The sequence below is a fragment of the Herpailurus yagouaroundi genome, unplaced genomic scaffold, assembly GCF_014898765.1.
Source record: "Herpailurus yagouaroundi ecotype Mexico unplaced genomic scaffold, PumYag 29, whole genome shotgun sequence".
Classification (NCBI taxonomy): Eukaryota; Metazoa; Chordata; class Mammalia; order Carnivora; family Felidae; genus Herpailurus; species Herpailurus yagouaroundi.
In genome coordinates, this window is record NW_024412377.1 from 100,568,144 (window position 1) to 100,589,566 (window position 21,423).

General features: G+C 47.4%; 2 protein-coding genes and 1 long non-coding RNA gene across 6 annotated transcripts in view; 1 reads left to right on the forward strand and 2 right to left on the reverse strand.

The window, feature by feature from the left end:
• Window positions 1-7,409, reverse strand: part of LOC121041957 (translation initiation factor IF-2-like) — a 14,026-nt gene extending 6,617 nt beyond the window's left edge. The window contains exons 1-3 of the mRNA XM_040493200.1: window positions 7,277-7,409; window positions 6,156-7,187; window positions 2,125-2,239 (exon numbers count right to left, since the gene is read on the reverse strand). Of these exons, the coding sequence (XP_040349134.1) occupies window positions 6,403-7,187; window positions 7,277-7,409 (918 nt within the window). The 3' untranslated portion in view covers window positions 2,125-2,239; window positions 6,156-6,402. The remainder of the gene's footprint in view (window positions 1-2,124; window positions 2,240-6,155; window positions 7,188-7,276) is intronic.
• GCNT4 (glucosaminyl (N-acetyl) transferase 4) overlaps window positions 1-21,423 on the forward strand; it is a 36,407-nt gene that overhangs the window by 3,871 nt on the left and 11,113 nt on the right. Inside the window, exon 2 of one of the 4 annotated variants that reach the window (XM_040450741.1) lies at window positions 2,382-2,467. The gene's annotated coding sequence lies outside the window, so the exon portion shown is untranslated. Of the gene's footprint in view, window positions 1-2,381; window positions 2,468-6,629; window positions 6,724-7,016; window positions 7,113-7,487; window positions 7,648-21,423 lie in introns of those variants that run through there. The other 3 variants (XM_040450728.1, XM_040450761.1, XM_040450736.1) reach the window with 3 other exon arrangements.
• LOC121014463 (uncharacterized) overlaps window positions 20,917-21,423 on the reverse strand; it is a 15,157-nt gene continuing 14,650 nt past the window's right edge. Inside the window, exon 3 of the long non-coding RNA XR_005783229.1 lies at window positions 20,917-20,989. This is a non-coding gene — a long non-coding RNA (uncharacterized LOC121014463). The remainder of the gene's footprint in view (window positions 20,990-21,423) is intronic.

The window sequence follows — 21,423 nt, forward strand, 5'->3', positions numbered from 1 at the left end:
AATCCGAAGCAGGCTCCAGGCTCTGAGCTGTCAGCACAGAGCCCGACACGGGGCTTGAACCCACACACTGTAAGATCATGACCTGAGCCAAAGTCGGACGCTTAACTGACTAAGCCATCCAGGTGCCCCTGTTTTCTCCCATTTTATTATAAGCATAGCATTTTTACTCTCTATGACTCATTCTAACCATCTAGGCTATGCCCAAGGGGCGTTGGCTTTCTCACCTTCAAAATATTGTATGTGTTTTTTTCTCTGGCCATGAAGTACATGAGATTTTATTCAGTGGTTGCTTTAAATAATCTTTTTTGTTAAATTTTTTTAATGTTTATTTTTAAGAGAGAGAGACAGACAGACAGAATGCAAGCGAGGGAGGGGCAGTGAGAGAGGGAGACACAGAATTGGAAGCAGGCTCCAGGCTCTGAGCTGTCAGCACACAGTTCGAACCCACCAACCACGAGCTCATGATCTGAGCCGAAATCAGACACTTAACCAACTGAGCCACCCAGGCGCCCCAATAACATGTTTTACAATAGCAAAAAGTTACTATAGTTCTCCCCAAATTGGGTTATTGTGTAAGTGTCTGCATGTGTTTCTTCCAGACTAGGAGATCAAGGATTCTAGCTGTGGGACACAATAAGCTGGAAGCCACTGGACCACAACCTAGCAATATACATGGAGTACTTATAAAATATTTCTGCAGATCTCAGGGGATTGTCAGGCTTGGATATTTATTAGGAACACCTGATGAATGTTAAAACCTAGACCAAATCTAGTTTCATTGATCTGGAGTAGTGTCTGGGCTGTCGGGATTTTTTTTTTTTTTTGTAAGTTTATTTATTTATTGAGAGAGAGAGAGAGAGAGAGAGAGAGAGAGAGAGAGACAGAGAGAGACAGAGCAATCACGCGTACCCATGTGGGGGGGAGGGGCAAAGAGGGGGAGACAGAATCCCAAGCAGGCTCTGTGCTGTCCACACAGCTGACTCACTAACCATGAGTACCTGACCTGAGCTGAAATCAAGAGTAGGCTGCTTAACCAAATGAGCCACCCAGGCACCCACAGGGTTTTTTTAATCTCTCCCAGGTGATTCCAGTGAGCAGCCACTGATCTTTGGAAACTGATCTTGTAACTTCAGTTTTGTTTTTTTTTTCCAACCACCATCAATGCATCAATCACTGCATTAATCCTGTGTTTCTGAAACTTGTCCCATTAAAAGAATCATTTGGGATGCTTCTTAAAAATACAGATTCCTGGGCCCCATTCCAGGCTTACTGAATCAAAATCTTCACAAAAAAAATTTTGATAGTGCCCATATAAGTTTTATCAGTCAAATGTGGGAAACACTACATTAATTCAACTTATCTTGGCCCATTTTCAGTTGATTAATAAGTACTTCATTCATTTGTCTGGAAAATTTTAATGAGCACCAAATATGTGCCCAGCATTGTTGTTAGCTGCTAGGAATACACCAAAAAAATGAGACAATTCCATGTCCTCTGTCTAGGAGCAGAGTAAACAAGCAAAGAAGTTAATTTCAGATAGTGACAAATGTCATAAAGGCCAGAGAGCAAGATATAGGGCTAGAAGGTGATATGGAGGTACAGGAAGCCATTGTTGTAAAAAGGGTGGCAAGAGAAGTTGCATCTGAACAGACAACTGATTGATGAGAAACTGCTGAGAATATCATTGCAGCCCCCCTTATACCATTTTTAATCTCTACGTCTCATCTCTCCTAAATGATATGGGCTTTTCTTCAAGGTCAGGGACTGTCTCTTATATTTTTGTATTCTCTTGTAGCAACCAGTGTAGCACTTTGCACAGGTAAGAACTCAGTGAATCACACTAGATTCAAAAGCATTTCATCCTTAAACATACCATTAAACACAGCCAGCAGAGGATACAGCAAGTTCCCTGATTACTAAGTAAAGGAAAATCCAGGAAAATACACATCAATCATCAGATACTCAGCCCAAGGTTAGACTTTCTGCTTACTTCCAGCTGCTTGCCACAGCTACAGATTCTTAGTGGAAAATCTTTCAAACATGCCAAGATCTGGTCATCTGTGCACGACTCCACACTGGTGAGATCCAACACGAAATTGTGATTATCAGTTTTTGTCAGCTTACCATTTTGTGATGTAATTTGTTGCCTTTTGTATCCAACATCTCAACTTCTCCAACTTCTATTTTCATGAGGTAATCAGCTGAGCTTCTCAGAAGGCCACTGTATCCTATTATGTTTCTAGAAGGCCAAAGGAGATTCTTTAATACAGCCAAAAATACTCAGAAGGTTTAGTGAAACCAATTCAGATGTCTGGGGGAGGTTTATCACAATTCCAGTTTGGAATTCACATGGCTTTAGGAAGGCTTTTCATTTATTACAGGATTACCCTGTTCTTCAGATGCTTTCCTTGGGCCAAGGACAACACAGCCAGTACTGGAAGGCTCACCCAGGGGAAAACATCATTTGGTAAGGAAATTCCTGACCAAGGACTATTGAGGCCAGTGTGTTTCATACCAATTCTACAACCGATTTGCTGTTTGACCTGAGCAAATTATTTGCCCCCTTTGAGCCCCAGGATCCTTAGATGTAAGATATAATGTCCTTTTCTCTGATGACACTCTGATTGTTATAAAGACCAAATGAGGGGCGTCTGGGTGGCTCAGTCAGTTGGGCATCCAACTTCGGCTCAAGTCACGATCATGTGTTTCGTGAGTTCAAGCCCAGCATCCAGCTCTGTGCTGGCAGCTCAGAGCTCCCTTCAGATCCTTCATCCCTCTCTCTCTCTGCCTCTCCCACTTGTGCTCTCTCAAAAATAAATAGAACATTAAAAAAAAAAAAAAAAGACCGAATGAAATTAACGAAAGGAACGAGCACTTTAAAGCATGCTAATTGCAATGGCATTGCAACATACCATTATTGTGGCCAAATAATCTACCATGTTCTTATACTCCATATGGTAGGTGTCCTTTTAGCCTCTCATTTCTGCAGTAAAACTTCAGAAGTAAAATTCTGCCAGGCACGCCTTCCCCACTCACAGCTGTGCTTTTGATAAGCTATCCTTACTTATCTTTGCTTTCCTACAAGGGTGTGCTTAGATTGCCCTCTGCTCGGAGTGATGTGCTTTAGTGGTGTCCTCAGTGACTGTGTCCCCTTGGCTGACTTCCTGAGCATGGCTGTCATTTGGCCCATCATTTGGCGCTTAGCATCTCCTGTCCTGTTGATTATTGATGTTCTGGGTACAGGGACTATGTCTGTAAGTACAATGTCTTACTTGGAGGAGAGGTCCTGTGATTTATAACTCTTTGCCTCCTTAGCTCAAGCAAACATTTTCATTAACAGTGACTTTTAGGGCTGGTACTTGGTGGAATAGGGTCCTCCCAAAATTCATGTCCACCCAGAACCTGTGGACCTGACCTTATTTGGAAATAGGGTCTTTGCAGATGTAATCAAGTTAAGATGAGGTCATACTGGATTAGGGTGGTCCTAAACCCAGTGTCCGATAACCCTAAAGAAGACAGAAATTTGGACACAGAGAAGACACACACACACACACAAAAGAAGGCTAACGTAGTAAAGGAAACAAAGTCTGCAGTGATGTTTCTGCAAGCCGAGGAGCGCCAAGGAGTGCCCTTGACCACCGCAAGCGAGGAAGAGACAGAGGAGTATTCTTCCCTAGAGCTTTCAGAGGGAGCATGGCCCTGCCAACCCCTTAACTTCAGGCTTCTGGGTCCAGACTGTGAAAGAATACATTTCTACTGTTTTAAGTCACCTAGTTCGTGGTAATTTGTTACGGCAGCTCTGGGAAACTAACAGGAATACTGAGTGTGCTGCACAGCGTAGCAGAGACCTTCCGTGGCCACCATCCAGCCTTGGACAATCAGCTTTTGGAAGACTTGGGGCACTGTTTTAAGGAAAGGGACTAATTGATGGCAGTGAATAGAGAGGGCAGGGAGAGAATGGGCATGGTCTGAATATAGAACAATCCAAAACAACGTGCCCAAACTTTATGCTAAAGGTGTTTTTTAAGGTCCCATCATAGAAACAGTTTGCTTTATGACTAGTAAGTAGGTTGATCTGGGAGTTGGAGACAGGGGAGCAAGTGAGTGAATAGATACCCACTTTTTAAAAAAATTTTTTTAACATTTATTTATTATTGAGAGACAGAGACAGAGCATGAGCATTGGAGGGGCAGAAAGAGGGGGGAGACACAGAATCTGAAGCAGGATCCAGGTTCTGAGAGGTCAGCACAGAGCCTGATGCAGGGCTCTAACTCACAAACTGCAAGATCATGACCTGAGCAGAAGTTGGACCCTATACCGACTGAGCCACCCAGATGCCCCTGGATAACCACTTCTGATTGGATATATTCAGAATAAGAAAACTGGTCTCTTTGGGAGGAATTCTGTGAGTGTGGCTTTCGTAACGCCCCTTGCTTGAGATAACCAGAAGCTTCGGTGGTGCGAGTGGGGGCTGGTGTGGGCCGTGGGCCATTCAAATCCCAGTCTCAGAGGCCTCAGTCTCCTCAGCTGTTAACAGCATGGATACTTGGGGCAGCCCATCAGGGTCTGAGTTCTGGCTCTTCCATTTATTGGCAACTTATTTCACTTCACCTGCTTCCCTCTTGTCATCTATAAAATCAGAATAGAAATGGCACCTCTTTCGTAACTTTGTGATGATTAAAGGAGTCTGTATAGATATCTTAGAATAGCACCCAAGATGGATGATAGAAGCCTTACTTGTTTTTATCATCATCTTCTTTGTGTGCAGACGGGGGAGACAAGCAGAGTGAATTACCTGATCTTTAGTGACTCTTGCAGAAAAAGGAGGTCCCACTGGGAAAAGGAGATGAGTGAAAAGCTGGCCATTTACTTGAAAGTGCCTGCAAAACGGATCTTGAAGTATTTGCTCCCCTGGCACAGAGAAGTTTTTAAGAGGCAGAGTAGTCTCAGAGTCTCTACTACTGTGGACAGACTCTAGATCCTGGGAGTAAAGCATACGGAGTCTTATGCAGTGCTCCCTAGTTGGGATTCACTGGGTGTCAGAGTCTGGTCTTATCTGACTCTCCACCCACCAACCAGGCATATGGCAAGCCCTTAGTCAACACGGACTGACACTGAAGGAAGCAGCAAACCAGCTGGGACTGACTTGCCTCGTAGGCCTCCTGTTCTAAAAGTCAGGCCCTAGGAGCCTCTGGCCCTAAAAGGAACAGGAGTGCTGCAGGAGACTTCTGGAAGTAGACAACTGCCAGCACAGATAAAGCATCTGAGATAGGGAAACGGAAGGGACTCCATTTTTAGAAAGGCTCCATCTCTGCTGTTCTTCTGCTAGGCCCTATTTACTCATGTTCTATTTTTTGCGTTTGCATAAACCAGAGGAGCTATGTTCCCACTCCAAGGGGGAAATAAGAAAGTTATTCTCTGAGTTCTGTCCTAAGTTCTCAGACACCGGATAACATCTAAAAAGAGCCAGATCCCAAACTCATTCCAGGACATTAGCTTCGACCAAATCTGGGCTGACGCTGGCATCAACACCGCGGACCTTCTAAAATAACACCTAATATTCACCTGTCATGTGCCTTTGGCCCCTCTCCTGGAATCCTCAAGGAACACATCCCCTGGACACCTTTCCAATATAAATCCCTAACCCAAAGCAACCCCTAGACTCATTCCCCCTTTGGAGTCTCCCAGACACTCCCTCTGCTATTCTCGGTCACTCCCGCTATTCCATAAACCTTTCACATGTGATTTCTATCCTGCCCGAAGCCAAGGATCCTTTTGGCTCGTCCTTTGGGGCCCCCCTCCCGTGTCCTCAGACTGGCCTGCCTGCATCACATCCACTTCCAAAAATTAGTATATTTCAAGCTGTAGATATTTCTTAGTTGGTTAAGTAGGTCTGAGCTTGCTTTCATTCAATTATTCCGGGATCAGGACTGGTACCGGATCCCACGCCCTCAAGGCCTGACGCCCTCACCGACCCCCCCACCCCCAGCCCGCCCCGCTTTCTCGAGTAAAAAGGAAGCCTTGGAGTGTCTATTTGGCATGTAGGCACTGACGGAAAACAACTTTGTACCCTATTTATTGGCCATAAAGCTCCACCTTCCCACGCTGTTCCTAAATATTTCTCCTGGCTTCGTGGGACACTGTCCCAGTCTCACCAATGAGAGCGAGGCAAATCCTGCAGGGCCCGAGCTTCACAGAGCACAGCCCTGGGGGAAAGCAAGGAGTCGCAGATGTAAGTTTGCTTTGTCACCGCCCTCTGAGCGACTTTGGGCAAGTCTCTTGGCTCCCCGGACCTCGGATTTCTTGTCTGTTTAACGCGGGGAGGCACCCGAACCTGGATGACGCTCAGGGCAGCGGCGCAGAGCCGCGCGGCTCGGCCGGAGCGGAGCGCGCCGCGCGCGCCTAGCAACTTTGTCCCAAGCTTGGAGCGGGGACCCCGGAGTGCAGGGGCGGGGAGCTCCCGCTGCGGGAGCGCGGCGACGGCGCTCCTCCTTTCTTCTCCACGTCACGGGGGCCGCTCGGCGCTCTCCCACCCCCGGCCGAGGGAAAGCAACTCCCTAGCAGGGCGCGCCGCCGAGTTGGCGAAAGGGGAGGAGGCGGGAGCGAGCCGCCGCCGCCGCCGCCGCAGAGGGGCTGGGAGCCCGGAGCGCAACTCGCGGCCCCCTCCCGGACGGCCTCTGCAGCCGCGGGGACCCCGCGTCCGGGGCTCCCCTGCTCCCTTTCGTAAGTCGACTTGGCCACGCAGGCCAGCGAGGAACGGCCGGGGCCGGGGTGCAGGGCTCCGATCCCAGCCACGGAGTGGCCGGGACGGCCGGACCCTCTCCTCCTCGAGACTTTGACTTTCCCGCTAGGGAAAACTTGGGCGCCGCGTTGCTCTCGGGGGGGTGGGGGCGGGGACGCCGACCACGGGGTGCCGCAGCGGGATCCCGGGCTGAGCCCCGGCCTGGCTGCGCGCCTAGCGGGTGCCGGGAGGAAGGGCGCGGGCACCCGGCGGGCGGAGATGGAGTCGGGGGCTATTGAGGGTGACCCCGCCTCGGCACTCGCGGACGCCGCAACTTCGGGAACCCGCGCGGCGTGTCCGCACCAGGGTTTCCCCGGACTCTCCCCGAGCGGTGAGAACGCGGCTCCGGCACGCGCCCTTTCCGAGGCGGGGGGCCCGCAGTTTCCGTCCCGCGGCACAAGGGCCGCTCTGGCGAGGGGCGCCAAGGGGGAGGGGGCGCGACGCCGGCTATTCCCACCCCCCCCCCCCCCCCCCAACCCAGCGCTCCAGCCTCACCGCAGCCCCAGCGCCGCCGGCGACGCTGCCCGAGACTCGGGTCCCTGGCGTCCTCGTCCCTGGTAGGCGGGAAGCGCGTGGGCGGGAGAGGGACGAGGCGCTCGGGGATGGGCTGCACCAGTGGCTTGTCCATTAGCACTGGGCGCTCTGGGGCGGAGGGGAGGGGTGGGGTGGGGTGGTGGGGTGAGGTCTCACCAGTTTGGAGATCGCAAGCTGTGGGGCGGACCTCCTGGCGATGCCCTCCGCAGGGACGAGCTTCGTTGCTTTTTAAGGTCAAGTTTTCATGCCGCAGAGCTGACCAGGACGTCCCCCCTGCGAGGTGGCCGCGCCGCTCAGGCAGGCTTGGAGCCTCCGGGGATCCAAGCCAAGAGGTCTGGACTCTCGAGTCAGTTTACCATCTTTACTTAGACTGACAGCGTGAGTGAGCTGGTATTGCCTGGTAGTTTTAGAACCAAGTTCTCGGTCTTGGGGAGGTTTTCCGGGTTGTTGTCGCACGGGAAGCTTGTGATTTGCCCCCTTACCTGGGCACACGAAGAGGTGGTGGTAGCCCTCAGACCCTTACCCTTCCCTCTTCTCGTCCGTACAGTTGAAGAGGAACAACCCAGAATAGTAAGGGAATTAGGGCTAATATTAAGTATCCCGTGAGAGTTGGTAGACATAGAAGTCACCCTTTTTGATCTTACATGCATGAAGCGTGCCCTTATCAAACCACTTATCAGCCTAAGGCATTTTAGAACCTAACTGTCCCTTTTGACAGCCTTCGTTGATAGTGTCTTGAGGAAGTAAAATCTTTAAAAATAAATGAATGATGGCAGGGAACATTTCTGTGCTGTACTTTCCAAGGATCCAATACTGTCTGAGAAATGACGGATTAAGATGCTGTTAAATTACCTCTTTTATTAGCAGAGAAACAATAGCCAAAGAATTTGGTTGTGTGGTCCGGAGTTCAGAAAGCTGATAGAAGAATTTGGGGGAGGGGGAGATGAGGAGCAGGGTTCCTTCCTGTTTATTGCTTGTACTCATTCCAGAGTTAACTCATTCCAAAGTGATTTGCTAAATGCCACAGTTATCAGCACGGTGGTAGGTAGGAGTGAATGGCATAATTGGGGAATAAGTCAAAGTCGGCACTTGATAGCACCATGCCAAGTAAGTACCCTCAAGATAGGCAGGCAGTAAATAGTTATCAATGTGACTTTGCATGAATGCAGATCATGGCTGCAGTGGGGGGTGGGGGGTGAGGAAGTAGGAAATGTACATGACTGGGGGAAGGGGGCAGATGTGCTGAGTCTGGGAAAGAGGCAGGTGGCCTTCTGGGGGAGATTTAAGGTGGGCCTCATGGATGAGTGGGAGTGGTGTCCACTAAGTGCACGGAAGAGAAGGGGGAAAGGAGCATTCTCCCTGCCCAGGGAGCAGCGTGCCCTGAGACAGAAGGACTAGCAGAGAGTTTGTGGAATGGAGAGGTCCAGTTTGATGTGAAGGGAGAGTGGCACAGGTGAGGTGAGCAGGTGCCAGGGCTACATGATGCCAGGCCTTGGGGCCCTTTTGTGGAATTAATCCTCTGGACAGTTTCACACCTGAGAGTGTCCTGGTGAGAGTTGCATTCAAAACAAAACAAGACTAGGTTTGCTGTGTGAGAATGGATCTGAGGTACCCGGAAGGTAAACAGGGCTGTTCCAAGGGTCTGAGAGGCCTGGGGGTCTGGGCTGGGCTGAGGCCGTGGCAGCAAGTGCTTGCATTCAAGGCAGACTCTGGAGCCACTTGGTGACGACTTTTGTATGGAGAGGGCAGGGCGACTCTCTCCAGGTTGTGGCAGATGTTGCTGCCATTCATAAAAAAGGGAACATTAGAGGAGGGCAGGTTTTGGAGGAAAGATATGTTTGGTTGGTTGAGTCTGAGACCCTGGCTGATGCTCCAGTGGAGTAGGCGTCACCTGTGCTGGGGCACTATTTAACGTTTGGGGTGGCCGGGGCAGGGGTGTGGACCCGGGTCAGAGCCCCTGCCTTCATGGGGAGAGGTGAGAGCCAGGGGGGTGCGTCTCACACATGGGAGCGAGCACCTGCCCAGTCTGCGGGGCGCGCTGCGGGCTGAGGACTGGCAGTGGCCTCCACGCTTGCCTCCCTGGAAGCCACTCCTCAGGTGAGAGGAGGAAAAGGGGGATGGCTTTTGTGAGATGAGGGAGCTTCACACACAATACGTGAAAGGGATGGAACGAAGATACTGGAGTCCCTTCAGGTGAATACAGTCTGATTGGGCTGGCATTTTGACATCGAACTCCCGTAACTCTCAGCATCTCACAGAAACAGTACTTTGAAGCACATATGACTGTGAGATGTGAACTTTGACTTCGTGAATCATGCAAACTTAATGTTTTCTAGTAACACAGCTGGAAATGGGGCAACAGAGCAGCAGCTCCACTGAGTGGCCCCTGGAGCGATGCTGCTGAGGCCAGTTCTGGCTGTTCCGCTCCCTCGCTTACCCATGAGAGTTTCCTGGCCTCTGAAATGACACCACATGGACGGGGCGCACGCTTGATTGTACCTTCTCATGGGCTGTGGTGAGGATTGCACGTGTGCATCCCGCACGCACAACGTGTACACGATGTGTGCATTGTGCCGGCCTGTAAGCCTTAGTGCTGGCGGTTTTAGGATGATATCACCTCATTACTTCCAGATGTAGGATCTGAGAACCAGAGAATTGGGAGAACTTGTACAAGGCCATAGAACCGAACAGTGGCCAAGTTCAGGCTAGGATCCCGTTTGCCTGACTCCCGGACAGGGGCACCTTCCATTTAATAGGCTAACCAGTGTCAGGTGCTAGGTGCCATATAAAATTAACTGTAATAAAAGAATCTGGTCACTGCTCGCCAGACGGTAGAGAAGCAAAGCAGATAATATCAATGTCAAAGCTTACAGACTTTTCCCAAGCAATTTAGAAGTGTATGTTTTGTATTAATTTGCATTGCTTTGCATGTCATTGTATATGCATTCCATATGCCGGTAATTTTCCTACTGGGATCGAAAGGCTAAAGCTTCAAGTATATAAGATCAAATAAAAATTAATCGGGAATTGAATGCAGCTGGTTTGAAATCTAATGGGCCCCTGGGCACGGTGCGCTCGGTGTGGGCTTTTGGGGGGAAAGGACTGGATCAGTATTTACTATTTTAGCAGATGTGGGAAGCCAGATACCATTTGATGAAAGCAGGTCACATTTTAATATGTAATGAGGCTTGACCCGCCGAATATAATACATCAGGACAGGATGCATGGAAGAATACCAGAAGGAGACTGCCCACTACGTAAAATGCAAGAAATGAAGCAGAGAGAGAGACAGAATTTTGCTCTATGAAGCTGAACTAATAAGAAATGCTAAGGGTCAGAAGTAAAGGTGAAACTTCTGTTCAGCAACATAAAATTTTAAAAAGAGCACAATCTTAAAAATAAATGTGTGTTTTTTTTAATGTTTATTTATTTTTGAGAGAGAAACAGATGGTGAGCAGGGGAGGGGCAGAGAGAGAGGGAGACACAGAATCTGAAGCAGGCTCCAGGCTCTGAGCTGTCAGCACAGAGCCCAACATGGGGCTCGAACTCATGAACCATGAGATCATGACCTGAGCTGAAGTCAGACACTTATCTGACTGAGCCACGCAGGTGCCCCAATATGTGGGGTTTTAAAACCAATAAATTATCCCTAATTTGGACTTGCTGGGGAATGGCCATTGTGTCTTAGTAAAATCTCAGAAATACGTACATGTTTTTTTCTGAATTACAATTTTGTTTCTCAGAGTATGGTCCCTGGACCAGCCACTGTCAGCCTCCCCTGGGAACTTAGAAATGCAAATTCCGAGACCACCCGGATCTGCTGAATGGGAACCTCTGGGGATGGGGCCCAGAACCCTGTGTTTTAATATTTGGAGCCAGCTTTCATTCTTCTTGAATTTTTGTTTCTTCAGTCTCGACCTTCCGTTTCCCTCTTGTGTTCACGAGCTTCTCACTGTTCTGCTTAACTTCTTCTGGTCAGTGTCCTTGTGGGGGGTTGTACCCAGACACAAACCCATCCCTTCCTCCACCCCAGGGTCTAACCCCGGGGAAGATGCTTCCTGAGGGCCCTCTAAGCTCTCAGGTTGTGCAGCCCTGTGGTGTGCAGTGTGCTTCCCAGAACCACACTGATTTGGGTGTTGGTTTGCATCTGCTGCCTTTAAAAAAAAAATCTTTTGGCAGTCTCATCCCCAACAAACTGTCACTCCCCCCAGACATACAGTCCGCCAAACCCTGAACTGTTCTCTCCAGATGCTCCTGTTAAACCCCATTTCTCCATCTGCTGTGAGTGCAGTTAATTTCTTGGACCTAAGCGCTGGTCTTGGTACTGACGTTAGATTGCATCTTGCTGGATTCAAATCTGTCCAAATCTGTTTGGATCCTCCTTCTGTCCTCTTTCGTATAAACCTTCATGTCCTCTGCTGATCTGGCTGCTGATGTCCTGGCCAGAGGAATTAATAACAATGTGAGTAGCTTTGGTAGAGGCCTTCCTCACGGTTAATGAGGCTTAAAAACTTGGCATCTTTTGCAGTCCTTGTGGGGCTGACATCAGAAGAATTGTCGTCAGCCCATCGTTGTTTGGTTTAAATTACAGCTGCTCTGAAGCGTCCCCATGCGGTTGCTCCGAGAGAGGGAGAGGACGAGAGGACCATCTTCTCTGACTCCAGCCTCCATGTCCCCCTACCCCGCACCCCTTATAGTCACTGGCAGCTTAAGGTCAGGAGCTCCATGACTGTTCTTGTTGTCCTGATTTGTTTATACTGTCAGCTTAGGGGGTTTTCTGTAAGTGACACAGAGGTAAATTTCAGCTTCTTTATAGTCAGATTAGGATGGATTCAGATATTTCAAAATAATAGGAAGCAATAATTGTGCCTTGTCATTTCCCTCTCCTTCACCCCACCCCTCACAACCACCACTAAGCTCTAGACTTGAAGAGGGTTTTGTGCTAAAGCTTACATTTTAGCGAAGAGATTCAGGTTATTTAAAAATTTTTTAATGTAGAATTTTGTCTATATATGGCTTTTAAAGGAATATAATTAGATACTTTAATTGCACAAAGTTTAAGAATGTAAAAAGCAGGTGCCCCCGGGTGGCTCAGTCGGTTGGGCGTCTGACTTCGGCTCAGGTCACGATCTTGCCGTTCATGAGTTTGAGCCCCACGTTGGGCTCTGTGTTGGCAGTTTAGAGCCTGGAGCCTGCTTCAGATTCTATGTCTCCCTCTCTCTCTGCCCCTCCCCTGCTCTCTCTCTCTCTCTCTCTCTCTCTCTCTCTCAAAAATAAGTAATATAAACATTAAAAAACAATTAAAAAAAAAGAATGTAAAAAGCAGAACAACTTTATGGCAAGAATGCTTTTAGCCATGGTTGCTAGAGCATGAAAGAGTGCCTGGAATCCAACAATGTGCTATCATTCATGATCCGTATCCAGTCCTACCCAAGCCCTCTCCCACGTACTTTCCCCGGGCACTGAAAGACTAGCTTTAAACCAAACTGCAAAGATGTCCATGAAATTCAAGCCTGCTTTCCCATCCAAGATGCTACCAAACGCCTTTTGATGTGATGTGCTCTCTTGCCATGGCAAGCAAAACAAAAGTGCCTGGTGATAAGGGAGTTCTTTGTAACCTCAAGGCAATCTCTATGAATACTCTGGACGTCTACCTCTTTGATTGCTTTTCTTCCTTCCCCAGTCCCTTCTGTTGCTTTCCTCATCTAGTTCAGGGGCAAACAGATGAGGTGGTCCCTTTGGAGGAGAGTTTCCTGTCTGTGTTCAGGCTCAGACAGTCAGCCTGTCTGCTCTTGGATAGGTTGGACCTGTTTCTAAAAGTTCTGCAAACCGTGGTATTTCTCCTGGTCGTTTTCCGGATCCAGACAGCCAGTGACAGCATCTCGTTCAGACTGCAGCAGAGGGTGGCCACTTGTGCCCAGGACCAGGAAGAGCAAAGCCTGACGTAGCTCCTGTGCCGGCCAGCCTTCCTTCTCTCTTCCTTCTGCTCCTCTGCATCATGGTGGCATATTTGGAATATTTGCATTGTCGTGTCCTTTCTCCACACCCCCACGTAACGCCTGGGTGCAGCAAGGAGGGGCTCTCTCTGCCCAGCCACCCTCTTCCACCAGGTTCTTTCTTCCTGCAGCCATCCCAGCAAGCACCCTGCCATACTCTCGGGCAGACAGAGTTGGATATAGTATCCGAGGGGTCAGGAGACGGAAGTGGAGTGACGCTCAAGGCAAACACAAATTAAGTTCCAGAGACTAGATCGTGAAAAAGTACTAATGGAATAATACGGAGATCGTGGAGCTGAAGGAAGGGGATGTGGAACCAGAGAAGAGATCCTTAAAAGGAAGGAAATATAATTAACACTGTGCCAGGAAAATCCCTGAATAAAAATTATTTGTACATGCTACCTGGTGATTATAATTCTGAGAGATTATACAATAAAATTCAGAGGTACCGAAGTAACTTGGGATTTCTTGGGACCTCACTATTTATTTCTCTCTGGATCCCTCCAGGCAGGACGGTTTCTATTATCTCTCCAGAATCTAACATAGTGCCTCCCTGGCGCATGGTGGGCACACAGTAGACGTTTGCTGGATGGACAGGCAAGCAGTTGAAGGGGGATAGAAGTAGGATATACAAGCATGAAGGTGTGTACAAAAGAGGTGAAAGCAGGGACATGAACAGATATTTGTACACCCACCTCTGTAGCAGCATTATTCATAATAGTCAAAAGATTGAAGCATCCACCAACAAATAGCTAAACAAAGCATGGTGTATACGTACAATAGAATATCATTCAGCCTTCAAAGGAAGGAACTTTAGATGGATGCTGCAGTACAAATGAACTTGGAAGACATGATGATAAATAAAATAAGGACAGAGGCCGTGATTCCTTTCCTATGAGGTTCCCAGAGGAATCAAATTCATAAAAAGAGAAAGTAGGGGGGTAGCTTCCAGGAACTGCAGAAGTGGGGGGGAATCAGGAGTTAGTGTTTAACAGGTACAAAGTTTCCACTGGGGAAGAGGAAAAAATTCTGTGGATGCAGGTGGTGATGGTTATACAACCATGTGAATATATTTGATGCTACAGAACTTAAAAATGGTTAAAATTGTAACCATTGATCCATCCATGTCCCTCTACCTCTCCATCCATCCATCCACCCATCCATCCACCATTTGTCCACACACTCATCCACCCACGATGTCTCCATCATTTATGGAATGGCTTTTCTAGGATAAACTGGGAAGCAGAGACTTCTTAGCACTGATGATTAAAATGGCAAAATTTATATTAAGTATATTTTAACCACAATAAATAATAGAAGAAAGAATATTTTTATGATCATCGACTAGTTCATAAATACAGAACAAGAGAGAAGATATTTTCATAACAAAGTAGTGAACCGGGTCATACTGGAACACATACTTACAGAAGGACGACAGCAGTGACCCCAGACTTACTGAGATGTTTAAGACCATGCTACTAAAAATGCGTTGCCTGCGTCTCCGTATGAGGCGGAGACTTTGGAAGCCTTGCAGTCCTGTGCACTCCCGTTTACCCCCTTGATTCCCGCTTAAAAAAAAGAAAAAACAAATTTTATTTTGAAAAAAATCTCAAGCCTACAGAAAAGTTGTAGGACTATGACAGTGGGCACGGCCTCATTTCCCCTGGAGCAGGTGAATGTGGAAGGCTTTGCTATGGCTTCTGCACCATCCTGCCCAATGGAGAGCCCTGGCTGTCGCCCCCTGGAGGTGGTGTCTGGGTGCAGGAGCCGGTGTGGCACGTTGAGGATGAGCCCAGTCCCTGCCTGCAGAACGGCCCCTGGACTATGGTACTGGGTGCTCCTCTTGCTTAAATGCTTTTGACCCCTTACTGTCATGCAACCTATGTGCCCATCCGCTTTTCCTGCCAGCATGTACCCCACGCAGGAGCTCAGTCAGTCATCACAGTACCCATGGGAGTCAGCACCTTGGCCTCTTTCACAGGTATAAGGAGGCAGGGGACTGACTAGACTGGTGAGCTTCTTAGTGAAGTCAGGACTTAAATTCAGAACCGCTGACTTTAAGTTCCAAACCGGCTATGCTGTAAATAGAGGGGTAGAGCAGGAGGATATGATGCAGAGGGGTCAAGTGTGGCAGGGAAGAGAGGAATGGGGTCAGGCAGGTCAGGGAGGGAGGGGGCGATTGGAACTACTCAGCATGTTTCACCCTAAGTGGCGCTGTTATCTTCCTTGACAGGTGGGAAGCTTGTTACAGATAAACTCACGAGAAGGCAACCTGCCCAAGTTGACTTTCAGAGATTATGTGGCCTTCCCCCTGCTGGTGACCAGAACCATACAAAGTAGAGGTTTGCCGAGAGCTGTGTTGTGTTGTACCTGAAGCATGGTGTGCAGACTGCACGGTTTGTGCCAGTATCAGAGTCACTTTGGTCAATCGTGGAGACTACTTTCCTTCAGATGTTTACCTAAAGCCTCCACCTGCCTCTAGTTTGTTCCGCCTGAGACCTAGAATTTCACGCTTGACTACATACGGATTGTACTGTTGGACAAGTAGTTGTACCTAGTCATTGTAACCTAGTTTATATATTTTTATTTTTTTAATATTTACTTACTTATTTTTGATAAGAGAACGGCAGAGGGGCAGAGAGAGAGGGAGAGAGAGAGAGAATTCTAAGCAGTCTCCAGGCTCTGTGCCATCAGCGCAGAGCCCTACGCGGGGCTCGAACTCACAAACCGTGAGATCATGACCTGAGCTGAAACCAAGAGTTGGATGCCTAACCAAATGAGCCACCCAGGCGCCCCCATATGGTAATCTCATTTCCATTTAAGCTTAATCTTGCTTGTGTGTGAAGCTTGCTTGATATGCATGAAACATTCCCCTTTTCAAATGCTCATCTTCCAAAGTGCATCTTTGCAAAGTTGCTTAAACATGTGAGGGCTTATTTTTCTCACACGACAGGAATACAGCGTGGATGTTTGCTGCGGCTGGGTCAGGGGTTTGAGGCTTTCAGGGCTGTGGTTGCTGATATTCTCTCAGCCTGCTCTTCATGGTCCCAGCATGGCTACTATAACTCTAGCCGTCCTGTTGGACTTCCAGGCAGAAAAGTGCGTTCTTTGTTTATTTAAAACAAAAACAAAAAAAGGACAAAATGGCGTACCTCCCCCTGAATCAGGTTCCTTTAGAGAACTTGCCCAGATACCCCACAGTATAATATACTGTTATTGACTGTTCCTCTTCAGTGGAGGCTGAAGAAAAAAGCTTTTAGAGGGGCATATTTCTGCCACCAACAATGTAGGGGTTCGCTTGGTAAAGAAGGAAGGGAGGATGGATGTTGGAAAGCAACTGGCCGTCTCTATCAGAGCCATAGATGAAGTCCTTACGTACCGGGTCTGTTGCTGACTTTCAGCTCACTGATCTGTGTCTGTTCTGGTACCAGCACCCGACTGTTCTGATGATTGTAACATTATAATCCGTGTGCACATCTGAAGAGGCTGGTTCTTACTTTTGCATTCTGTACCGTTGGCATGTAAGTTTGCTTAGGTGGTTTTTCACTAAAGTCTTCGACTTCTTTATTACATTAATCCAAAATCTAAACCTTCGTATTGAGGGACCTGTTATCTTCATTAAAACCATTGCTAGAATACATCCTTGTAGCAGATGCCAACTGGAGAGCTTCCTGGAGTAATTTCTAGATTTGACTTTCTGGGGACACTTTCCACGAAATCCTGCTTTGAAAATTCCTATTTGGGCAGAAGTTTTTCGAGCACTGCTGATTGTATTTGTTCCACCGGTTTATCTTAATTTTAAATTCCTGGGCCTTAACTTTGTGGCATCTATAGGCACACAAGCTCTCAGGGCAATATGTACATTGTAAACCGAGAACACAGATCTTACGGAATGGTAGAGTCAGGCCAGAGTAGCTGGCCTTGAATTTTTTAGTGGAAGTAGAGAAGTGTACTGAAGTCTCCAACTCAGCCCCCCACCGCATCAACAAAACCCAGCAAACAAAGGCGCTCTTCTGAAGATGTAAAATTGAGTGTGTCCAATCCATTCGTAGACAGTGTGGCCTGGCCTTAAGCCATCCCTGCCATCCATATTCTTCATTCACATCTGTTTATCCCCACGCTGCCTCTGTGATGTGGTGACGAACATTAAAGATTCTACTTCAAGTGCACACATGGAAATCAGAGTAGCTGTATCTCTTCTGCTGCTACCTCTGAGGAATTCATTTTGGCCAGTATAAAATATGAAGTTAGCCGTACAATAGCAAATAAGTGCTTCTAGAAATTTCGGGGTGGGCGGTGAATTATATACCATGCAGGCCTTGGGTGGGGAAAGAGTTTTTTTCTCTTTCTAGCACACTAAACATACAGTTAAAAAAAAGACACCGGTGTCTTTCAATTCAGTTCTTCTTTGTAGAAAAAGAAACCGAGATATACTCAATCCACATTTTACATCTAGAATATTAAATATATTTTTGTTCTGTATTGTGTCCAGCTAAGTGTGGAAGGCAGAGAAGAGAAGGAGAATCTAAGAAAGAATGTAAGATTGGGGTTTATAAAGCTTGAGAGGCAAAGTTCAAGTACATCAATTAACCTCTTTTTTGTTATCTTTTGTATCTGCAAAGGAAGTAACATTTCATTTAAGCTGTTTCCATCCAAGCTAAAATTTAAGAGCATAGATATTTTTGAAATCCACCTTTCCTTTTTTGTTTTTGTTTTCCTGTAGAAAAAAGCTCTTAATGTTTTGCAACATAATGAGGGTCACAAACCGTTAAAAAATAAACACTTCATTCAGTAGTATCATTTATGGCCCTTTAGATTTCCTGCTAAAGACTTAGCCCTGTGGTTTTGCCCAATAAGATACACAAACAGGGGTACATGGGGGGCACTTGGGTGGTTCAGTCAGTTAAGCGTCCAACTTGGGCTCAGTTCGTGAGCTCACGGTTTGGGGGTTTAAGCCCTGCATCAGGCTCTGTCCTGACAGCCTGGAGCCTGCTGCAGATTCTGTGTCTCCCTCTCTTCTCTCTGCCCCTCCCCTGCTTGTGCGCTCTCTCTCTCTCTCTCTCTCTCTTTCAAAAATAAATAAACATAAAAAAACAAAAACAAAAACGGGTGCCTGGGTGGCTCCTTCGGTTAAGTGTCCAACTCTTGATTACAGCTCAGGTCATGATTTCACGGATTCTTGGTATAGAGCCCAACAGGGCTCTGTGCTGACAGTGTGGAGCCTGTTCAGGATTCTCTCTCTCCCTCTCCCTCTGCTCCTACCCTCCTTTCACTCTCTCTCCCTCAAACAACAACAACAACAAAGCAAAAAAACCCATATACAACCAGCTTTTGATGTTTGTCCTGTGAACCAAAGGCAACGAAGCCAGAGCAAAGTTGGCCACCTCCCAGTTTTTGTGACTATAAAAAACCTGGCTGAATTCGGCACTTCTTTCGCTCCATTGCTGCAGTCCAGATTTCAGATGACCTTGAGGGACCACCGTCCGGTAAATACATCCTGACGTGGGTTGTTCGTTCTTCGCGCCCCCCCCCCCCGAAACTAAGGGGCTCCGCTTAAGTTACTGGTTGAAAGGATTATCAAGAGGTGGTTGACAAACTGATGTTCACGCCCAGCATTTCCATCCAGACCTTTACTCTCAAAGGTGGTGACCACAGTGTTTGCACTTGGAGGCCAAGCGCTGGGCCTGTGGAGGAAGCTGTCAGTTGTGCCACGTTCTGCCGGCACCCCCACCACATCCCCTTTGGATGAGGGGCGTCCCGCTTTCCTGCACCGAGACCGTGTTGACCCTCTGAGCCCCTGAGCACTGGTAGAGGCCCTCGTTGAGGCTCTTGTGTGCTCCCACTGCTGTAGAGTCCTCGGTGCTGCTTTGCTTGTGATGTGGTCCTTAGGGATGGCTTTGCCAAGCAGGGACGCTCGAACGGGTCACTGCAGCTTTGTACTGTCTGGAGAAGCATTGCCCCTGAACATACTGAATGGAGGGGAAAATTGTATAGCGTCTGCCATCCGTAGTTACAGAAACTGGTTAGCTGAACGTGACTGAGCAGAACTGGCAACATGTGTCTCCCTAGGTATCTTTATTTTTTTATGAATAATAATTGCATACATTTTTAATGCAGAAATCTAAACTTTTCAGAAGGCATGTAATACAGCAACGTTTGAATATTTGCCAAAAATCCTAGTGGAAAAGCACAAAAATGACATAATATCATCTAAAAGATAAGGAATTCTTTGGTTATCAGTCTTTCGAAAGATAATGAGCAGGCGGAAGGGAAAAAAAATAAAAACCTCTAACGATTAACTAGAGTAACTATGTTCCTGTCTTTCAAGATCTAAGACAGGTGTATGTCTTTAGGAACAATATATATACCAGACAGTGACAAAAAAGACCGTTGTCAGGGAGTGAAAAACAAAAAATAATTAGAATGTCAGAATGAAGGAAGCAATGCATGTGCTGTTTTAGAAAAATAAAACTAGGGGCCCTAGGGTGGCTCAGTCGGTTAAGTGTCCAACTTTGGCTCAGGTCTTGATCTCACAGTCTGTGAATCCAAGCCCCACGTCAGGCTCTGTGTTGACAGCTCTGAGCCTGGAGTCTGCATGGGATTCTGTGTCTCCGTCTCTCCACCCCTCCCCTGCTCATGCTTTCTCTCTCTCCCTCTCTCTCTCTCTCTCTCTCTCTCTCTCTCAGAAATAAATAAACATTAAAAAAATTTTTAGAAAAACAAAACTAAACCACAGCATACAGACTCATTCCTGGTTTTCCCAAGAAACCATTCCTCTTGTAGAGGTCCTGGTAACCAACATTTGCATACCAAAGTTGCTTTCTGTAGCCCTTTGACTTGCCTGTGTCATAGGACCTTCATGATCGCATTGCTGCATAGAAAACCATTATTCCATTTAACACATGGGAAGTAAAGACTTACCCAAGATTAAATGACCTGCCAGGGTGACTTGAGTTTTTGATGGCACAGCCCAGACTACAACTTGGATCTTCTGACTTTGTCCCACCGAGCAACTATTCTGTGCCAGTTAGGTATGTTCCAGGGGCTGGAGGTAGAGCCGGAACAAGGTCTGTCTGGGAGACAGACATAAACAATCAAACAAAGTAACCGCTGCTGTGGCAAGTGCTTGGAAGAAAACAAGGAGTGCAAGAGGCAGGAGAAAGACTGGAGAAGGGTGATCGGAGACAACCCAAGGAAAGGATATTTCTATTCTAGCTTGAAGGCCAGAGGTGCCTGGGTGGCTTAGTTGGTTAAGCATTCAACTTCGGCTCAGGTTGTGATCTCGTGGTTTGTGGGTTCAAGCCCTGCATCAGGCTCTGTGCTGACAGTTCAGAGCTTGGAGCCTGGAGCCTGCTTTGGATTCTGTGTTTCCCCCTCTCTCTCTGCCCTCCCCCTGCTCACTCTCTTTCTCTCTCAAAAATAAATAAACATTTTTTAAAAATAGCTTGAAGGACAGAAGGGAGCCAGTAACCCCGGGATCCAGAGAAAAATTGTCTGAACATGGGGACAGCAAGTGCAGGGGTCCTGAGGCAGGAGACTAGTGTTCTAGAAATTTTTTTTTTTTTTAAGTTTATTTATTTAGTTTGAGAGAGAGAGTACATGCATGTGGGGGAGGGGCAAAGGGAGAAAGAATCCCAAGCAGGCTCCACATTGTCAGTGCCGAGCTGGAAGCAGGGCTCTGTTTTGCTACCAAAACTTAGAAGGCAAGTGTTGCTTAGAGTAGAATCAGCAAGAAAAGCAGAATAGGATGAAGTTGGAGAGGAAGGTAGGGACAGGAACTGGCTAGGCCTTGGGGCCATAGAAAGGATTTCTGATTTTATTCTAAGTGCAACAGAAATCCCAGTGAAGGGTTTGAAGTGTAGGGAGTGGGACTAGGGAGCAGGAGTGGTCTGATTTATGTATTTAAATGATCATTTTGGCAACAGTACAGAGGATGGATTAGAGGGACTTTCCAGGGAGGCTAGTGAGGAAGTTATTTCCTTTAGAGGCAAGAGTGGATGGTAACTTGGCCTACGGTGGAGTGGAAAGGTGTGGATGGATTCAAAACACATTTAGAACCAACAGGGTTCTCCTCCAAGAGACTGGAGAGGCGGCTGGCCTTGTGGTTGACAG